Source organism: Tiliqua scincoides, chromosome 1 (assembly GCF_035046505.1).
Source record: "Tiliqua scincoides isolate rTilSci1 chromosome 1, rTilSci1.hap2, whole genome shotgun sequence".
Lineage (NCBI taxonomy): Eukaryota > Metazoa > Chordata > Lepidosauria > Squamata > Scincidae > Tiliqua > Tiliqua scincoides.
In genome coordinates, this window is record NC_089821.1 from 275,221,562 (window position 1) to 275,236,796 (window position 15,235).

Here is a 15,235-nt window from a genome sequence, read left to right on the forward strand (position 1 = left end):
TTTTTCAGCTGTTCGTCGGCAACAATGGCTGAAAGTTGGGCCCTTTCCAAGGGTAGACAAGGCCCATATGTTTAGACGCTGGTACTGGCATGGAGCCTGAGTAAACAGACTTCACACAGGAGAGATCCATTACAAGATGTACCTCCAGGCCACAAAGATACGCTATGGCTACTGCTGTAACCTTAGGCCTCAAATAGTAGTCACCACGGCTGTTCCTTCACCACCCACAGAGTGAGGGGAACGAGGGGGTTATGCAGCTTTGCGCAATTACCCTTGTCCTGATTCAACAGTCAGGCAAGCAGCTCCTTTGAGGCTGACACAGGATCAAAAACTTTTTAAAAGTCAAGTTTAACCCCCCCCCTAGCAGAAGTCTTAGGCATAAGTGTCACATCACACATTACATTCCAAGTGTACACTTAAGACTCCTGTGCACATCTAAACATGTAATGTGTGAAAGCCATGAGCAAGTGTCTTATAGGTACACTGGGAATGGTAGACATACCTTCCCTTCTGCCTACCTTCCCTACCCTCACTTAGGGCCCAATACTATCCAATTTTCCAGGGCTGGTGCATTTGTGCCAGTGGCGTGTGCGCTGCATCATGTGGTGGAGAGGCAGTCAGTGGAGCCTTCTCAAAGTATGGGAACACGTGTTCCCTTACCATGGGGCTGCACTGTGGCTACACCAGAGCTGAGAAGTTGGATAGGATTTGGCCCTTATCCTCTTCCTTTTAAGTCTTGGGGTCAACCCCTGCTAACTGGGTAAGAGGCACTTTTTCAAGTGGGTGCTCCTCTTTTATTTAGCAGGGGGAGAGTAACTGGCTCACCTCACTCCAGCACTGTCTGTTCTAGTGGCTGTCTGCTGGTATTCCTTTGCATCTTTTTAGATTGTGAGCCCTTTTGGGACAGGGAGCCATTTAGTTATTTGATTTCTCTGTAAACCGCTTTGTGAACTTTTTGTTGAAAAGCGGTATATAAATACTGTTGTTGTTGTTGTTGTTGTTGGGGTGCATGGGTTGCATCTCAAGGCCTTACTGGCAGTCAGCTCTGGGCAAGGTATAGGGATGGGGTCTGGCTCACTCTCTTCCTCACAGTGTTCTCCACCTTTCTGCTCCTTTAATCCACACTAATATATTCTCTGATGCTACACTCAGCCATGAAAATGAAGTATAAAAAAAAAAACAACACTATGTTTAAAAGAAGAAACCTTGAGTCTCTGGATTGTGCAGCTCTTAGAACAAACATAACTCTTCTTTCTTTTTTTTGTTCATTAAAAAATGGAATCTACAGAGAGAAACAGAAACAGGCAAAAGGTAAATCTACATCCGGAAGTCTCTCTCTCTCTCTCTCTTAAAAGTCAATATTCTCCCCTTTCTCCTATCCTAGAAAGACCCATTGCTGGAATTCTTGAGCTCTTTTAGTGGAGACAGAAGGTATGTAACTTACTTTATCCCCAGAACCTTATCAGTAAAATGTTTACAGTGAAGATTAGCTCTATATCTGGGCAGGAAAGCTGAGTTCATTCACACCATCTCCTCCACAAGCAGAAAGAAAAGGAAAAAATGTATAAAAGGTTCTCCCCCTCCCCTTCATCCCTGCCCTGAGAACGAGCTCACTCCTCCCATTTACTGTATCAATTGTATGGGACTTTTCTTTCATTGAGAGTGCCAATCTAGCCCATGGGCATGAGAGAGAAAAATGCTGCCAATGGTTTAATTGGGGCAGGGACCATTGAACATATGGAACTGCCTTATAATAAGCCAAACCATCTTCTTGGTGTTGACTATGCTGGCCAGTGGGGGCTCTTGAGAGGTCTTTTTCCCACCCCTACTTGGAAATGCCAGGGACTGAACCTGGTGCATAGAAAGTATGTGCTTTATTACAAAGCTATGGGCCCCCCCATTTAAAATGTTTATACAAACAAATAAAAACAGTTGATAAAACAAGAAGTCGCAAGGCCAATCAATATTTTAAAACTACAAAATTGAAGCAGGGCAGATTAGTAAAACTCAGATTAAATCTAAATAAAAGTGGTAAGCAGTATTTTAAAAAAACAACAGAAATCTAAGAGAACAGAAAGGTCTTAAACCGTTTTCTAAAAGGAGTAGGGTTTGTAGTTCAGTTGCATGCGGAAGATGCCAGGTTCAATCCCTTGCACTTCTAGGTAGGGAGAAGAATAACATGGAGAGTTTCCCCACTTCATATAGACAATGATTGACTAACTGGACTCAGTGGAAACTTCACTTACTCAAAAGAAATGTGTTGGTGCTTCCCTTAACTACTGGGAAAGTGAGATTCACAGATGGAGTGCGGCCTTGATAATTGTCACCACCCACACACAGGTCACAGACCTTGCTTTACAGATACATTCAAATAAAAGATCAGTCCTTAAGTACCCTGTTCCAAATGCGTTTAGAGCTTTAAATATTAAGACCAGCACCTTGAATTACACCTGGGAATGAAGTAGAAGCGAGCACAGATCTTCTACAACAGGTGTATGATATAGTCAGTACAACACACATTTCAATGAATCTACTGGAAGTTTCACAACCATTCTCAAGGGTAGCCCAATGTGTAACACATTACAGTGTTCTAGTCTAACCAAAACGTTACAAAAGCATAGACCAGTGGTTCTCAAACTGGTGAGTCATGACCCACCAGTTTGTGTAAAGGGTTACCAGTTTGTGTAAAGGCAAGGGAAGCAACATGAGCCTCAGAGGTGGAAGGGGGGTACTTTTACTTACAAGTGGCTGCAGGATGTTGCAGGAGGTGTGGGGAGCCCCATGCAGACCTCCACAGGACTCCCTGATGCTTAGAACATTGAAGCGGCGAGCGCAAAGCATTTCCTCTTTGCGTTCGCAACTAGGAAGTGCTTCGCATCCGCTTTTTTCAATGTTCTAAGCATTGGGGAGCCCTGCAGAGGGCTGCATGGAGCTCTCCACACCTCTTGCAACGTCCTGCAGTCACCTTCCACCCCTGTTAGCGACACGATCCTGGGGATCATGTCACTGCCCTCACTCCCTCCCCCACAAAGACTTATTCCAAGAGTAAAACTCCCAGGAAGTTTGGGAACCAGTGGCATAGAGCCTAAGTAGTGAAGTTTTCTATACATACATGCACTAAAATCTTGTTATGTTAAGGCCCAATCCTATCCCCCTTTAGCACCAGCAGAGCGTGTGCTCTGCCAATGCTAGCCATTGCAAAAGTGTTGTAAAGCACTCTGCGATGGCACACTAGTTTGAAGAGCCAGTGGGAAGGCCAGAGTCTTCCCACTGGCATCAGAGAAAGGAACAGCACCTGCCAGAGTGGGTAAGTGCTGTGATGAGCAGTGCAGGGGCAGAGGAGGGTGGGAAACAGGATGTGATAGGGTGGGTGGGGAGGGGTGTAACGATGCAGGGGTGGGTTGATCAGACCTGGGAAGGGGTGAGATCGGCAGCACCGGCATGCAGAATATGCTTTCCCTCTTCCCAGGTCCAATCCGCCAACAGTGAACAACTCAGACTTGTGCCAGCACTATAGCTGGTATGGGTCCAAGTTGACCCATTACGCAGGTTGGGGCTTACCCAACAGCAAGGGAACAAATGTCCCCTTAGCTTGAGGTGGCTTTCCACCCGCTAAATGTAGCCTGTGCCAGGGATGCTGCACTGACGTGGGGAAGTTTAGGTAGGATGGAGCTGACAGAGTTGTATCCATGAAGAGAAGGGATGCCCCCTGGAAGGAGGAGCCTTCGATTCGATCTTGGACTAACCCTGCCTTCCCAGAAAGGTGGGGCTTCCCAGGAATGCCACCCTTCCTCTTCCAGAGAAATACTCATTTCTCTAGAGTGCAACTCTTAGGATGTTCACACAAGGGCAATGCTAGACAAACACATTCCTGTGAGATGATGAGGTATTAAGCATCACTGTGTACAGCTTTTTCTAAGTAGGAAAAGAGCATTTGAATTAGCTGTCTGCAAGGTGGCCATTTCTGAGAAAGACACAAGGCTGTTTCAGTTTATGGTGGTCAATTTTTTGCTGATGGAGGCATCAGCATATCCAAGAAGAGACTCAGAATGTGTTCAAAAGTATTCACAGGAGGGTCAACAGAGAAGCCAAAAAGCTGTTGAACAAAATTCTGTGCCAAGTTAACTTCTGCAGCAAATAAAAGAGAATTCTACAACCTGCATACAATATGCAAATCAATTATTTCCTATTAATTTATTTTAATTCTACTGGTCACAGGGAGGGGCAAGAAACTGAGTGGAGTGCTGAACCACTTGCCCAAATGCATTTAAACATTCTCACCAGACCCTGGACTCTACGCTTTCCAGTTCCTTAAGAGTTTAACCTTAACTTAAACCCTGAAAACAAAGAAAGAACCTAAGATCTGTACGACACTGAATCCTGTGCTTTTTCTGTGCTTCTGTAGAATCATGACTAGCATGTCTGCCCCAGAGTTCTTCATGCATCAACTACTACAGTATGTTTTATTTGCTAATGAAACCCAGCAATTGTCAGCCTGGGAAATCACTTGGGTACAAAGCCCTGAGGGGCTGGTGTCAGCTGGACAAATATTTCACCTGCAATAACAAATGCAAAACTTTTCTGCCCTTTCTGCCAACTCGCAGCCTCTCCACTCCCTTATCTTTCCATCACCATGGCATGGAGGTGGCTGTTTTTCAACTGCAGGCTGCACCTTGCCTGCGCAAACAGCCACTTCGCCCAGGCTGTGGGTGTAGGCTGGCACTTTTGTTGACCCTAGGATCAGGCAGCTACTCGCTGTCCATGCCACACAAAACTGGCTTTTCCATCCAGAGCCAAGCCCTTTGCTACACCTCTCTCTAGCAAGGAACGTTCTCTTCTGAGACAAACGTGGGAATCGGAGGCATAAGAACATAAGAACAGCCCCACTGGATCAGGCCATAGGCCCATCTAGTCCAGCTTCCTGTATCTCACAGCGGCCCACCAAATGCCCCAGGGAGCACACCAGATAACAAGAGACCTCATCCTGGTGCCCTCCCTTGCATCTGGCATTCTGACATAACCCATTTCTAAAATCAGGAGGTTGCGCATACACATCATGGCTTGTAACCCGTAATGGATTCTTCCTCCAGAAACTTGTCCAATCCCCTTTTAAAGGCGTCTAGGCTAGACGCCAGCACCACATCCTCTGGCAAGGAGTTCCACAGACCGACCACACGCTGAGTAAAGAAATATTTTCTTTTGTCTGTCCTAACCCGCCCAACACTCAATTTTAGTGGATGTTCCCTGGTTCTGGTATTATGTGAGAGTGTAAAGAGCATCTCCCTATCCACTCTGTCCATCCCCTGCATAATTTTGTATGTCTCAATCATGTCCCCCCTCAGGCGTCTCTTTTCTAGGCTGAAGAGGCCCAAACGCCGTAGCCTTTCCTCATAAGGAAGGTGCCCCAGCCCCGTAATCATCTTAGTCGCTCTCTTTTGCACCAAGGACCAGCTGGCAGCTAAGACCCCAACACACAAGGAAAATTAGTTAGCAGTGGGGACTGGTGAATGACCTGGAAAGGCCAGTGAGTGCAGCATTACTGAGGCTCATCAGGTGCAGACCTGGGTGGCAATGAAAGACCACTGGAAGTTCCATGCAAGAAAACATACAGATTAAAAATCCATGTTTTGGAAGCCATTAAAACAAAGACTGTGACAAGACTTGAGCAGTTCATATTCTTGGCTTTAAGAACCCAGTTTACGCTACAGAGGCTTAATACGAAAGTATCAGTGCTCAAATTACAGGAGGTGAAGAAGGTGCCCAGACCCCTTATCTTTTCTGACAGCTCCCTTAGTTACTATTTTTGAAATAGGTATGCCATGATGTGGCTAAAAATGAAGGCAGTCAAGGGGCCAGACTTGTGAATTCCTCAAAGGTCTCTTCCCTGCCTTTCCCCCCATAATTCAAGCGCTGAAACATATAAAGCTGCCTTTGTCTACTCTGACCAGCTCTGTGCCTAAAGTCTATTACCTCCAATCGTTCTTTAGCTGGTGATGCTAGGGATTGAATCTAGGACTGACTCCAGACAAAAGGTGCTCTGCCAGTGATTTCCAGCCTTTCTTTGCATTCTTCTCACCAACATGGCCCTTCAGAGCCACCAAATTTAAAAAATAAAAAAAATTAAAAAAGCCATCAAGGGCTAAGACAGTGGGATCTGGAGCAAAGCCTTGACTATTCCAAGAAACCACTAAGCTTCTCTACATGTCAGAGGTCCCAGGTGGTCTATTTATCTCTCAATGAGATGTCACATGGAAAGAAGCCTCCCAATGTCTGTAGTAGATGCTAGTCCTAGAGGCAGATCAGGCCAGCGGATAGACATTGTGGCTTCTGTTGCTGCCCAAACAAAGCAGAGCTTCACTGGTTTTTGTGAGAGGGAACCAGAACATTTATAGATTATTTTCCTTGTTTCCTTGAGCAAAACACAGTCAGGCACTGCAGTGCTACCAAGGCAAGTCAGCTGCAGATGTTCTTCCTTGCCAGAAGCAAGAAAGGACAGAAAAGCCTTGGCAGGGCAATCTCAGGTTTCCAGTCCAGTCTCTCAAGTGGATGGAAGCCACATGTAAACATCCTGCCTCCAAGGACCAATTAAAATGTCAATTCATCTTACCTCGTGGCAGGCAAAATATACGACCATGTGGCAGCCCTTCATACTGCAAAGGGTCATATTCTATAAGAGGCAGATCATGAGTCCACTGAATGGTCATGTAGACCATCTCAACACCTATAACCCCAACAGCAGTTGCTGAAGTGGGCTCTGCACAGTGGTCTTCTGTTCTCTATGGTGTCCACTTAGTTCTTACAGGGCTTTCCCACAACTTTCCTGTTAGTCTCCAGGCACTCAACTCCTTCAACTGAGACCATATTCCCAAACACAGTCAACTTAACCATGTAAATATGGACTTCTCAAAGCACGAGTACAAATACAAGATCACACCACCACCAGTTACATAAACAACTGCTTTTTGAATTCACTATTGCTCTGTCAGAATGGTTGTGGTATATCAGCTCTATAGCACTGGGTTATAAATATCCACTTGCCTAATTGCCTGAGGCAAAGCAAATATTTTCTCCAGGCAACGATCCAAAAATAATTTCAGAAACTAAAAACAAAAGACTATTTTTTTTCTTTTAGTTTTCAATTTGCCATAGGGCCCAATCCTAACCACTGGTTAGGCTGGCGCAAGTCCCTTCCGCCAGCCTCAGGGTATTGCAAACTTGCCATAAGGCACCTATGTGATGGCTCTGGAGCTGGTGGACCAGAGTACAAATGTGCGCTGGCCTCTGGAAGTTAGATCCGGCTTCCACAGCGCCGGCAGAAGGGTAAGTTCATGCCAGCCTGGGAAGGCCAATATGGAGGTTTGGGGAGGGTGGAAAGAGAGCAAAACGGGGGCATTCCAGGAAGGAGGGAGGGCGAACGGTGTGGGCAGATCGGGCCTGGGAGAAGGCTGTTGCCAGGAAATGGCATTTCCGAGTACTCCCATTGAGGCCGTTGCCATGCAACATGGGGGTAAGCAGAAGTGATTCCACTTACTCTGGGGCTGGCCAACCCTGCACTGGATACAGCTCAGGCCAGCCAGTTTGCCTGTTCCAGCACAGTTTATGATTGGGCTGCCTGTTGACTAACTATGGTTTAACACAGACAATACGTCAAACCATGCTTTAAGTTTCCAAATGTAAACAACGGGGAAGCCATAGTCTGAACAGCTTATTTGTTTTAATTTTCCAACCTTTTCATATTCACATTTCTAAGGTGCAGAGACTTCTGCAAGCAGAGCAATGACTTTAACCAATGCTTGTCAGTTCAGTCACTACCACAACATATCACAGTTAGCAGAATCAAGGTTGGCAAACCTGTTTGAAACCATGATTTCTGATTCTGCTTTGTCTGGTTGACTGCATTTTTGCTATTAAGCGCCCCTAACCATGGTATGGTACGATATCGGAACTGAGCTAGTTTGAATGAACTGATAGGCTACTGAAAGCTTCTGTGAGGTGATAACTTCTGCGCCAGGCTGGACAAATGCTTTTTGCATGAATGATTTGTGGAGGAGGGGGTGGATTTCAACATTTTATGGATGGTTTTTTGAGCCCAATCCTGAGCTGGTGCCAAAATGTCTACTGCTACATCCTGTGTGTGTGTGGGGGTGGGGGGGGGTGTTGTGGAGATCCCCTCAGGGTAACAGAACAATCATTCCCTTACCCAGGGGTAAGGCTTCAAGGCTTGGGGCGGGGGGGGGGGTTCTATACAGACTTCTGGTAGCTAAATAGCTGACACAAGTCTGCATGGACGCACACTGCAGGATCAGGTCTGGGAAGAAGGTTAGGATTCAGCAGCTACTGCTGTCACCAAACCTGTCCCCTTCATGTACCAGTTTTGCCCATCCTGCCCTGTTATGCCATCCTCCACTTCCGTTCTGCTGTTCCACCTTCCCCGCCATCTTACCTAGATTGGCAGGTAGGTCCTGATACACTAGTGCCAGCAGGAAGGTTCCTGTCATCCTGCAAGCATTCCCAGAAGAACACGGAGTAGTGCGCTGCCAGAGCAACTTTTACAACTGGCGCTAACTGCTTAATGGCAGTCCGCACTAGCAGAAAAGCCATGATGATAATAACCAGAACAGGTAGGACTGGGCCCCTGATTTCTGAAACTGATTCAATTTACCCATGTACCAACATTTTTAAATAAAAATAAAAATAATGCTCAAGCTGGTAACTCCCCTCATGTCCCTTTCTGTCCATTGCACTTTGCAGTTCTTTGGCACATTGATGATGATATCATAAAGGTCATGCCCTCTAAACTGCTACAGCAAAGAAATGTTGATGAAAAGCATCCCTTATTCTGACTTCCTTTAAAAAAAATTTGATTTTTTTTCCATGTTGCTGTCAGCAGCTTCAAATAACAGCAAGGAAGCCGAAGATTTATGCAGGAATGCTTACAAAAATTATTTCATTATTGCTTTGGTAAAAAAAAAAAAAAAAAGACAACTCAAAACACACCGTTACATTGCAGCCAAGACATTGAATTAATGTAATTAAACTGCTACCTGATGGTATTATCTCATTTAACTTCAGATCTGAGGCACTGAAAAGCATCTGCCTTTCTCTTCACTTGCCGACCAGCACACCACGTGATAAAACACAGCCATAAATACACTGGCTCAACTGAGCTGTTTAAAAATAAATTAGCAAACTATAAAAATAAACAGTCACATACATATGTAGTCAATTATGAACTAACTCTAATTTTTGTGCTGAAATACTGTCTTTGACCTCAGTCATAAACAAGCACTATTAAGAAAACATAATATCGCAACAGACAGGAGGCCAGGGATTAAATGCTCAGCAAGCATAGCCGAATGCAAAATAAGGGATGAAAAGGAAGCGGGAAGGAGGCTGGGGTGGGGGGAACAGAGGTGGAAAAACAGAACGGCTCTCTTTTTATTAAGTGCAGGAACCAAACACTGACTTTAGGTTTTATGTTGATTAAAGCTACTGATGTTGGAAGAAGAGAGGAATAGGGTGGGGGTAAAATCCAAAGAAATCAAGCTTGTGGGTTTTGGAAACTTGCAAGATCCAATGCAAAGCAAAACAGTGTTGTGCTCACAGCTGCATCATTCACCATTACTGAACTAAACCACAAGTTTTTGAAAACTTTCTCCTTGCAAAGACCCTTTTCAATATCAGTTTATCTGTTGAAGAGCCCCCATGAATCTGCCACAGAAACCCCAGCGTGCTGCTGAGAATTTCAGAGGAGGTTAAATTCTTGCATAATGCTGGCCAGGCCTGTTGTGTTCCACTACTGCCCCATGTGATCTAAAGATTATTATTACTATTTATTCATTTAGTGCCATCTATGAAGCCAGGACCCTACCCCAAGGAAAGTGCAACTGGGAAACAGACACAAGGGGGACGACAGAGGCTTTGCTACAATGGGGAATAGAGAGTAGGAAGCAGTTGCGGACCTACCATAGAAGTTTATGGGGCAAATGCCCCGGCTGCAAGCCTCTAGGACCCCGCAAAAACCTCTGAGGCTCCCGATGGAGTTGGAAACTGTGCTTCTGGTACAGAGAGGTTTCCCTGATATGGGCTCAGATTGTGCGAGGCTCCATGAGCCTCAGGTTGGGGGGGGGCAGATTTGTGGACAGGGGGGCGGCAACAGCCCACAGGGGGGCGCCATCGCAAAACTTGCCCTGGAGCATGGGTCTGGGGAGATCCGCCACTGGTAGAGAGTTGTCAAGGTGTAAACCAATACACAACTCAATAAATTTCATATAAAATAGAACATGTATAATTACAAAAGTTACAAAGAGAAGAATATGATACACCATTAAATAGCCACCCTTGAAAACTTCAAACAATAGAAAATATGACATGGACAACATAAGGAACAGCAAATACCAATGGCCAGCATGTTCCAGACCATTATCCGGTGAAAGTCTGAATAACTTCTTATTTCAAGACAATTTTTTTCAAATCTGTACAGTATCTTTTGAACATTATCAAAACTGTATAGTATCCTTTATCTTGTCCTGTATTTTTGGTCAATGCAGCTCCTCAGAGTAATTATACAATTTCAAATTTAAATAAAGTTCATAGAGTTGCAGTTTTTGTTTACACCATCGGGTTCCTTTTCCATGTGGCTCCTCACCTCTTTTGTGCTCAGGAGAAGGGGGCTGCACTCAAGGCTGCATAGGAAAAAAAAAAAACATGAACCACATGACCTGGAAGAGGAGATGCTTGAGTGTCAGGCTGCTCCAGATATTTTCAAGCCTCACATATGAGCCCTTGACACATTGAGAAGAAGCAAGCAATCAGCAGGGTGGACACCTTCACACAGTGCAGTTTGCCTGAATTTCCAACCCTCAGTCACTACAAAAGTTATTAGGCATTGGAAGAAAACTTTGTTAGCAACAGGTGAAGACAGAAATCTGATTTTGAGAGCAAAGGAAATCACTTTGGAAGCATCCTACCACGTTTATTTCAAGCACATATTTCCGCTTCAGGGTCAAGCTCTGGGGAAAAAAAACCCCAATTCTGCAGTTCTGAACATATAAAGCTATCTTATACTGAGGGAGTCCATTGGCCCATGTCATTCAATAATCTCCAAATGGCAGAAGCTCAGGTAATGGTCTTTCCCAGCTACCTGAGATCCTTTGAAACTGAGATGCCAGGGACTGAACCTGGGACCTTCCATTTGCGAGGCATGAAACAGAAACCGGCTGTACGTGGCATTGACTGTTGCCTCATGATGACACCACACAATCTCACCACCCCAAACAGAAAGAGTTAACTCAGGAAGAGTTTCCTCAGAATGCCAGGTGCAAGAGAGTGGCAAAAGGATGCAGGTCTGTTGTCTTGTGTGCTCCCTGAGGCATTTGGTGGGTCACAGGAAGCTGGACTAGATGGGCCTTTGACCTGATCCAGCCAGGCTCTTCTTATGTTCTTGTATTAGTTTTGCACTTACTAAGAAATTTCCTTTTTAACTAATGCAGTAGTTCAGTAAGAGAGAAACACCCCAATGTATAAAAACAAAAAGAGCATGGGAGCAAGAAGGGCAAGGCTGACAGTTCACCCACACTTCAATTTGTCAATATGCGTGTCAGTCATTTCAGTTGCAAAGCTGGGGTCACTGCCACAGCTGATGGATGCGCTGCAAGCTCTGGTTAGATTCCATCTGTCCTCGCCCTGTATCTGCCCACACAAAGGTACATGAGGCTGCATCAATAAAGGTAAAATTCTCCAGTGTCCTGAAACTGAAGGTTCCATATTGCCCAATCAACAGCATTAACTAAGCCTAATGCATTGTGGTGACGAATCAACCTAAAACGTTCACTGCTCAAAGGTTTTCAACCCAAGAGAAAGAAGGCATTTCAGGGGAGGGCACCGGGACGCAGATTATGTATATTGTCTTGTGTGCTCCCTGGGGCATTTGATGGGCCACTGTGAGATACAGGAAGCTGGACTAGATGGGCCTTTGGCCTGATCCAGCAGGGCTCTTCTTATGTTCTTAAGGCATTATATAAATAAAGAATGGGAAGAAACACATGTTTACACACACACACACACACACACACACACACACACACACACACACACACACACACACACACACAAACTGAAAAAGCCTGATCAGCCTGAGAAGCTGGAAGGAAGGCTTCATTACCCAGCGCACTGCCTGAGGCCAACTCCTCTCCAGTGCTGAGACACGTAGACCCAGCAGTGTAGTCAATAACTACACAGAATCTGACATTTACACAAACAAGAAGGGCTGCCAGTCGCTGAGAGACAAACATCCATAACGCACACATATTTAAAAGGAATGCACCAGTGGGGTTATGTAGCGTCCAACCAAGTTGAGAGACAATCTTCTGTCTCCACAGAAGTTCTGGGGTCAGAAGTTCTGAGTTATGGTCACCACATCTCAAAAAGGACATAGTGGAAACGGAAAAGGTGCAAAAGAGAGCGAATAAGATGATTACTGGGCTGGGGCACCTTCCTTAAGAGGAAAGGCTATGGCGTTTGGGCCTTTTCAGCCTAGAAAAGAGACGCCTGAGGGGAAACATGATTGAGATATACAAAATTATGCATGGGAAGGATAAAGTGGATAGAGAGATGCTCTTTCCACTCTCACATAACACCAGAACTAGGGGACATCCACTCAAATTGAGTGTTGGGAGGGTTAGGACAGACAAAAGAAAATATTTCTTTACTTAGCGTATGGTTGGTCTGTGGAACTACTTGCCACAGGATGTGGTGACAGCATCTGGCCTGGATGCCTTTAAAAGGGGACTGGACAAGTTTCTGGAGGAAAAATCCATCATGGGTTACAAGCCATGATGTGCATGTGCAACCTCCTGATTTTAGAAATGGGCTATGTCAGAATGCCAGATGCAAGGGAGGGCACCAGGATGAAGTCTCTTGTATCTGGTGTGTTCCCTGGGGCATTTGGTGGGCTGCTGTGAGATACAGGAAGCTGGACTAGATGGGCCTATGGCCTGATCCAGTGGGGCTGTTCTTATGTTCCCAGCCACAACCAAGGGGCCCACAAAAGAAAGAAAGAGAGAGTGAGAAGAAAGCAGAACACACAAGTGTGGAAAAGGGCAGAGACCGGTGGTTGATTTGGCTTTAACATTACAAGAAATGTAACATGGTCCAATTGCAAGAGAAGGAAATTCTTCAAATTCTCCCAAAATGAACAGACAACAGATTTAAAAGAAGGCAAAGGAAGTACCTCTTCAATCAATGCATAATCAGCCTGTGGAACTCAGTACCACAGGGCATTGAAATGGGAACTAGCTGCCGCATCTTTTCCTTATTCTAAAAAGATATGGCCCAATTTTCTACACTGAAAACAAGACAATGAATAATAATAATGATCTTTTCCTTCTCAAGAGCTTCTAACCAGACTTCATTTTCAGAGGCAATGTACTTTTAAGAGGTGTCAGGGATCAGCACCAACTGGAAAATATCACCACTGCTGCCTCCATTAAGAACTTCCCAAGACAATAAGCACTGTCACATTAGATGGACCAAACCAGAGAGGCCAGCTCAGTATCATTGGAAGCTCAAGCCAGGCACAAAAGTGGTGGCTATTCTCTTTCAGTGGCTCCCAGTATTTGGTATTCAGAAGTAAATTTCCTCTGTATATGGATGCTCCAATTAGATATCAATGGGTAATACCCACTGATAGTTTCATTCTCCATGAATTTGCTTAATTCTTTTTAAGCCATACTTCCCTAGGATGTCTAGGTGTCCAGTGTCTGTAGACAGCATGCTGAGATGAATTGCTGATGACAAATCATGTGTTCTTTTGTTCATGGGAGCAATTTTAAACCAAAGGGTTTTGTTTTGTTTTTTTGACAGTCTCATTGCTTTTGAGTTCCTTTGGTTTATCTTCTTTTACTCCCCCACAAACCATTCATGAATCTGAAAAGATTTTTGTAAACTATTTATAGAGTATTTTAGTACTGGATTCAAGGGGATTAAAGGAAACTTGTTATCCACTCTCCAGTAACTAAAGAGCAAGTATTAATTTTCAAACCAAACCGGCCACAAACGCCAAAACCCATGTTGGACTCTCAGTACAGGGCTTCAAGAAAAAGGATGGGAGGATCTGAACAGCCGAAACATTAGGCCTAAGCCGCATGGCAGTTTCCCACTCTCAGGGAGAGGCAAAGTTCAGTACTGGAGCATCTATCTTGCATGCCAGAGGTCCCAAGTTCATAGTACCTTCACAGGCTTATAACAAAAAATGTGCTACCAAAATAGGTACACTCCATGAGCCGCATTCATTATGCTATCTGAACACATCTGCCCCTGTTGGCATATTTTGCCAATAACATTTTGCTTCTGCTGATCACAGGTAGGTGGAGCAAAGAGTTATGCAAGGGCACCAAAGCCCCACTCTCCAGCTTAGCTCATCCTTAGGGTTATGTGATTCACTAAGTACGGCTTCCCACATTTCCCAAACTTCTCTGCAAACTTAAGGACTAGAAACAACTTTTAAGTGTTAGGGATCTCAGAAACTAGAATCAATGTTTACGTTTTCAGGCATATACAGTACAATCAAAAAATCATGGAGTACACTTGCAGCCCTAAAGAAACTCCAATATACTTCCAGTTCTTAACTCTATAAACCAGCCATTTACAACCACTGTGCCGTGGCACACTGGTGTGTCGCGAATGGTCCCAAGGTGTGCTGCGGGAATTTGGGAGAGGGCCATTTAGTAGGGCCATTGGAGGATGTGAGCCCCCCATTGACAGTACAGTATGCCTTGTCAATTGCAAAAAAAAAACTGATGGTATCCCTTGACCATTTTATATCCTTGTTAATGTGCTGTGAGGTGAAAGAGGTTGAAAATCACTGCTATAAACTATCAGTAATTTCATTTCAACTTTGTCTCCCTCATTTTCATGGAGTTTAACCCCAACTTCTCCCCCTCAAAACATTTTCCTTTCTGTGTCTCCGAAACCTGCATGGCAGGGGTAGCTGGTGGGCACCCAAAAATAGATAAATTTTATTTATGCTCTAAGTCAGTGTTTCTCAAACTGTGGGTCATTACCCACTAGGTGGGTTGCGAGCCAATTTCAGGTGGGTCCCCATTCATTTCAATATTTTATTTTTAATATACTAGACTTGACGCTACCATGGTATGTGACTGCATTTGGGGAAATGTTACAGAACTATACTTTTAACAAGCTAATAAGTATATTCTTTTAACAATGATAGTAAATG

At 44.6% G+C, this 15,235-nt stretch overlaps 1 protein-coding gene across 4 annotated transcripts in view; it reads right to left on the reverse strand.

Moving 5' to 3' along the window:
* The window catches only part of BCL11A (BCL11 transcription factor A), a 194,584-nt gene that overhangs the window by 87,662 nt on the left and 91,687 nt on the right, over window positions 1–15,235 (reverse strand). Inside the window, exon 1 of one of the 4 annotated variants that reach the window (XM_066626290.1) lies at window positions 9,045–9,113. The exons of the other annotated variants lie outside the window; for them this stretch is intronic. Coding sequence (XP_066482387.1) covers window positions 9,045–9,093 — 49 coding nt within the window. The 5' untranslated portion in view covers window positions 9,094–9,113. Of the gene's footprint in view, window positions 1–9,044; window positions 9,114–15,235 lie in introns of those variants that run through there. 4 annotated transcript variants of the gene reach the window in all.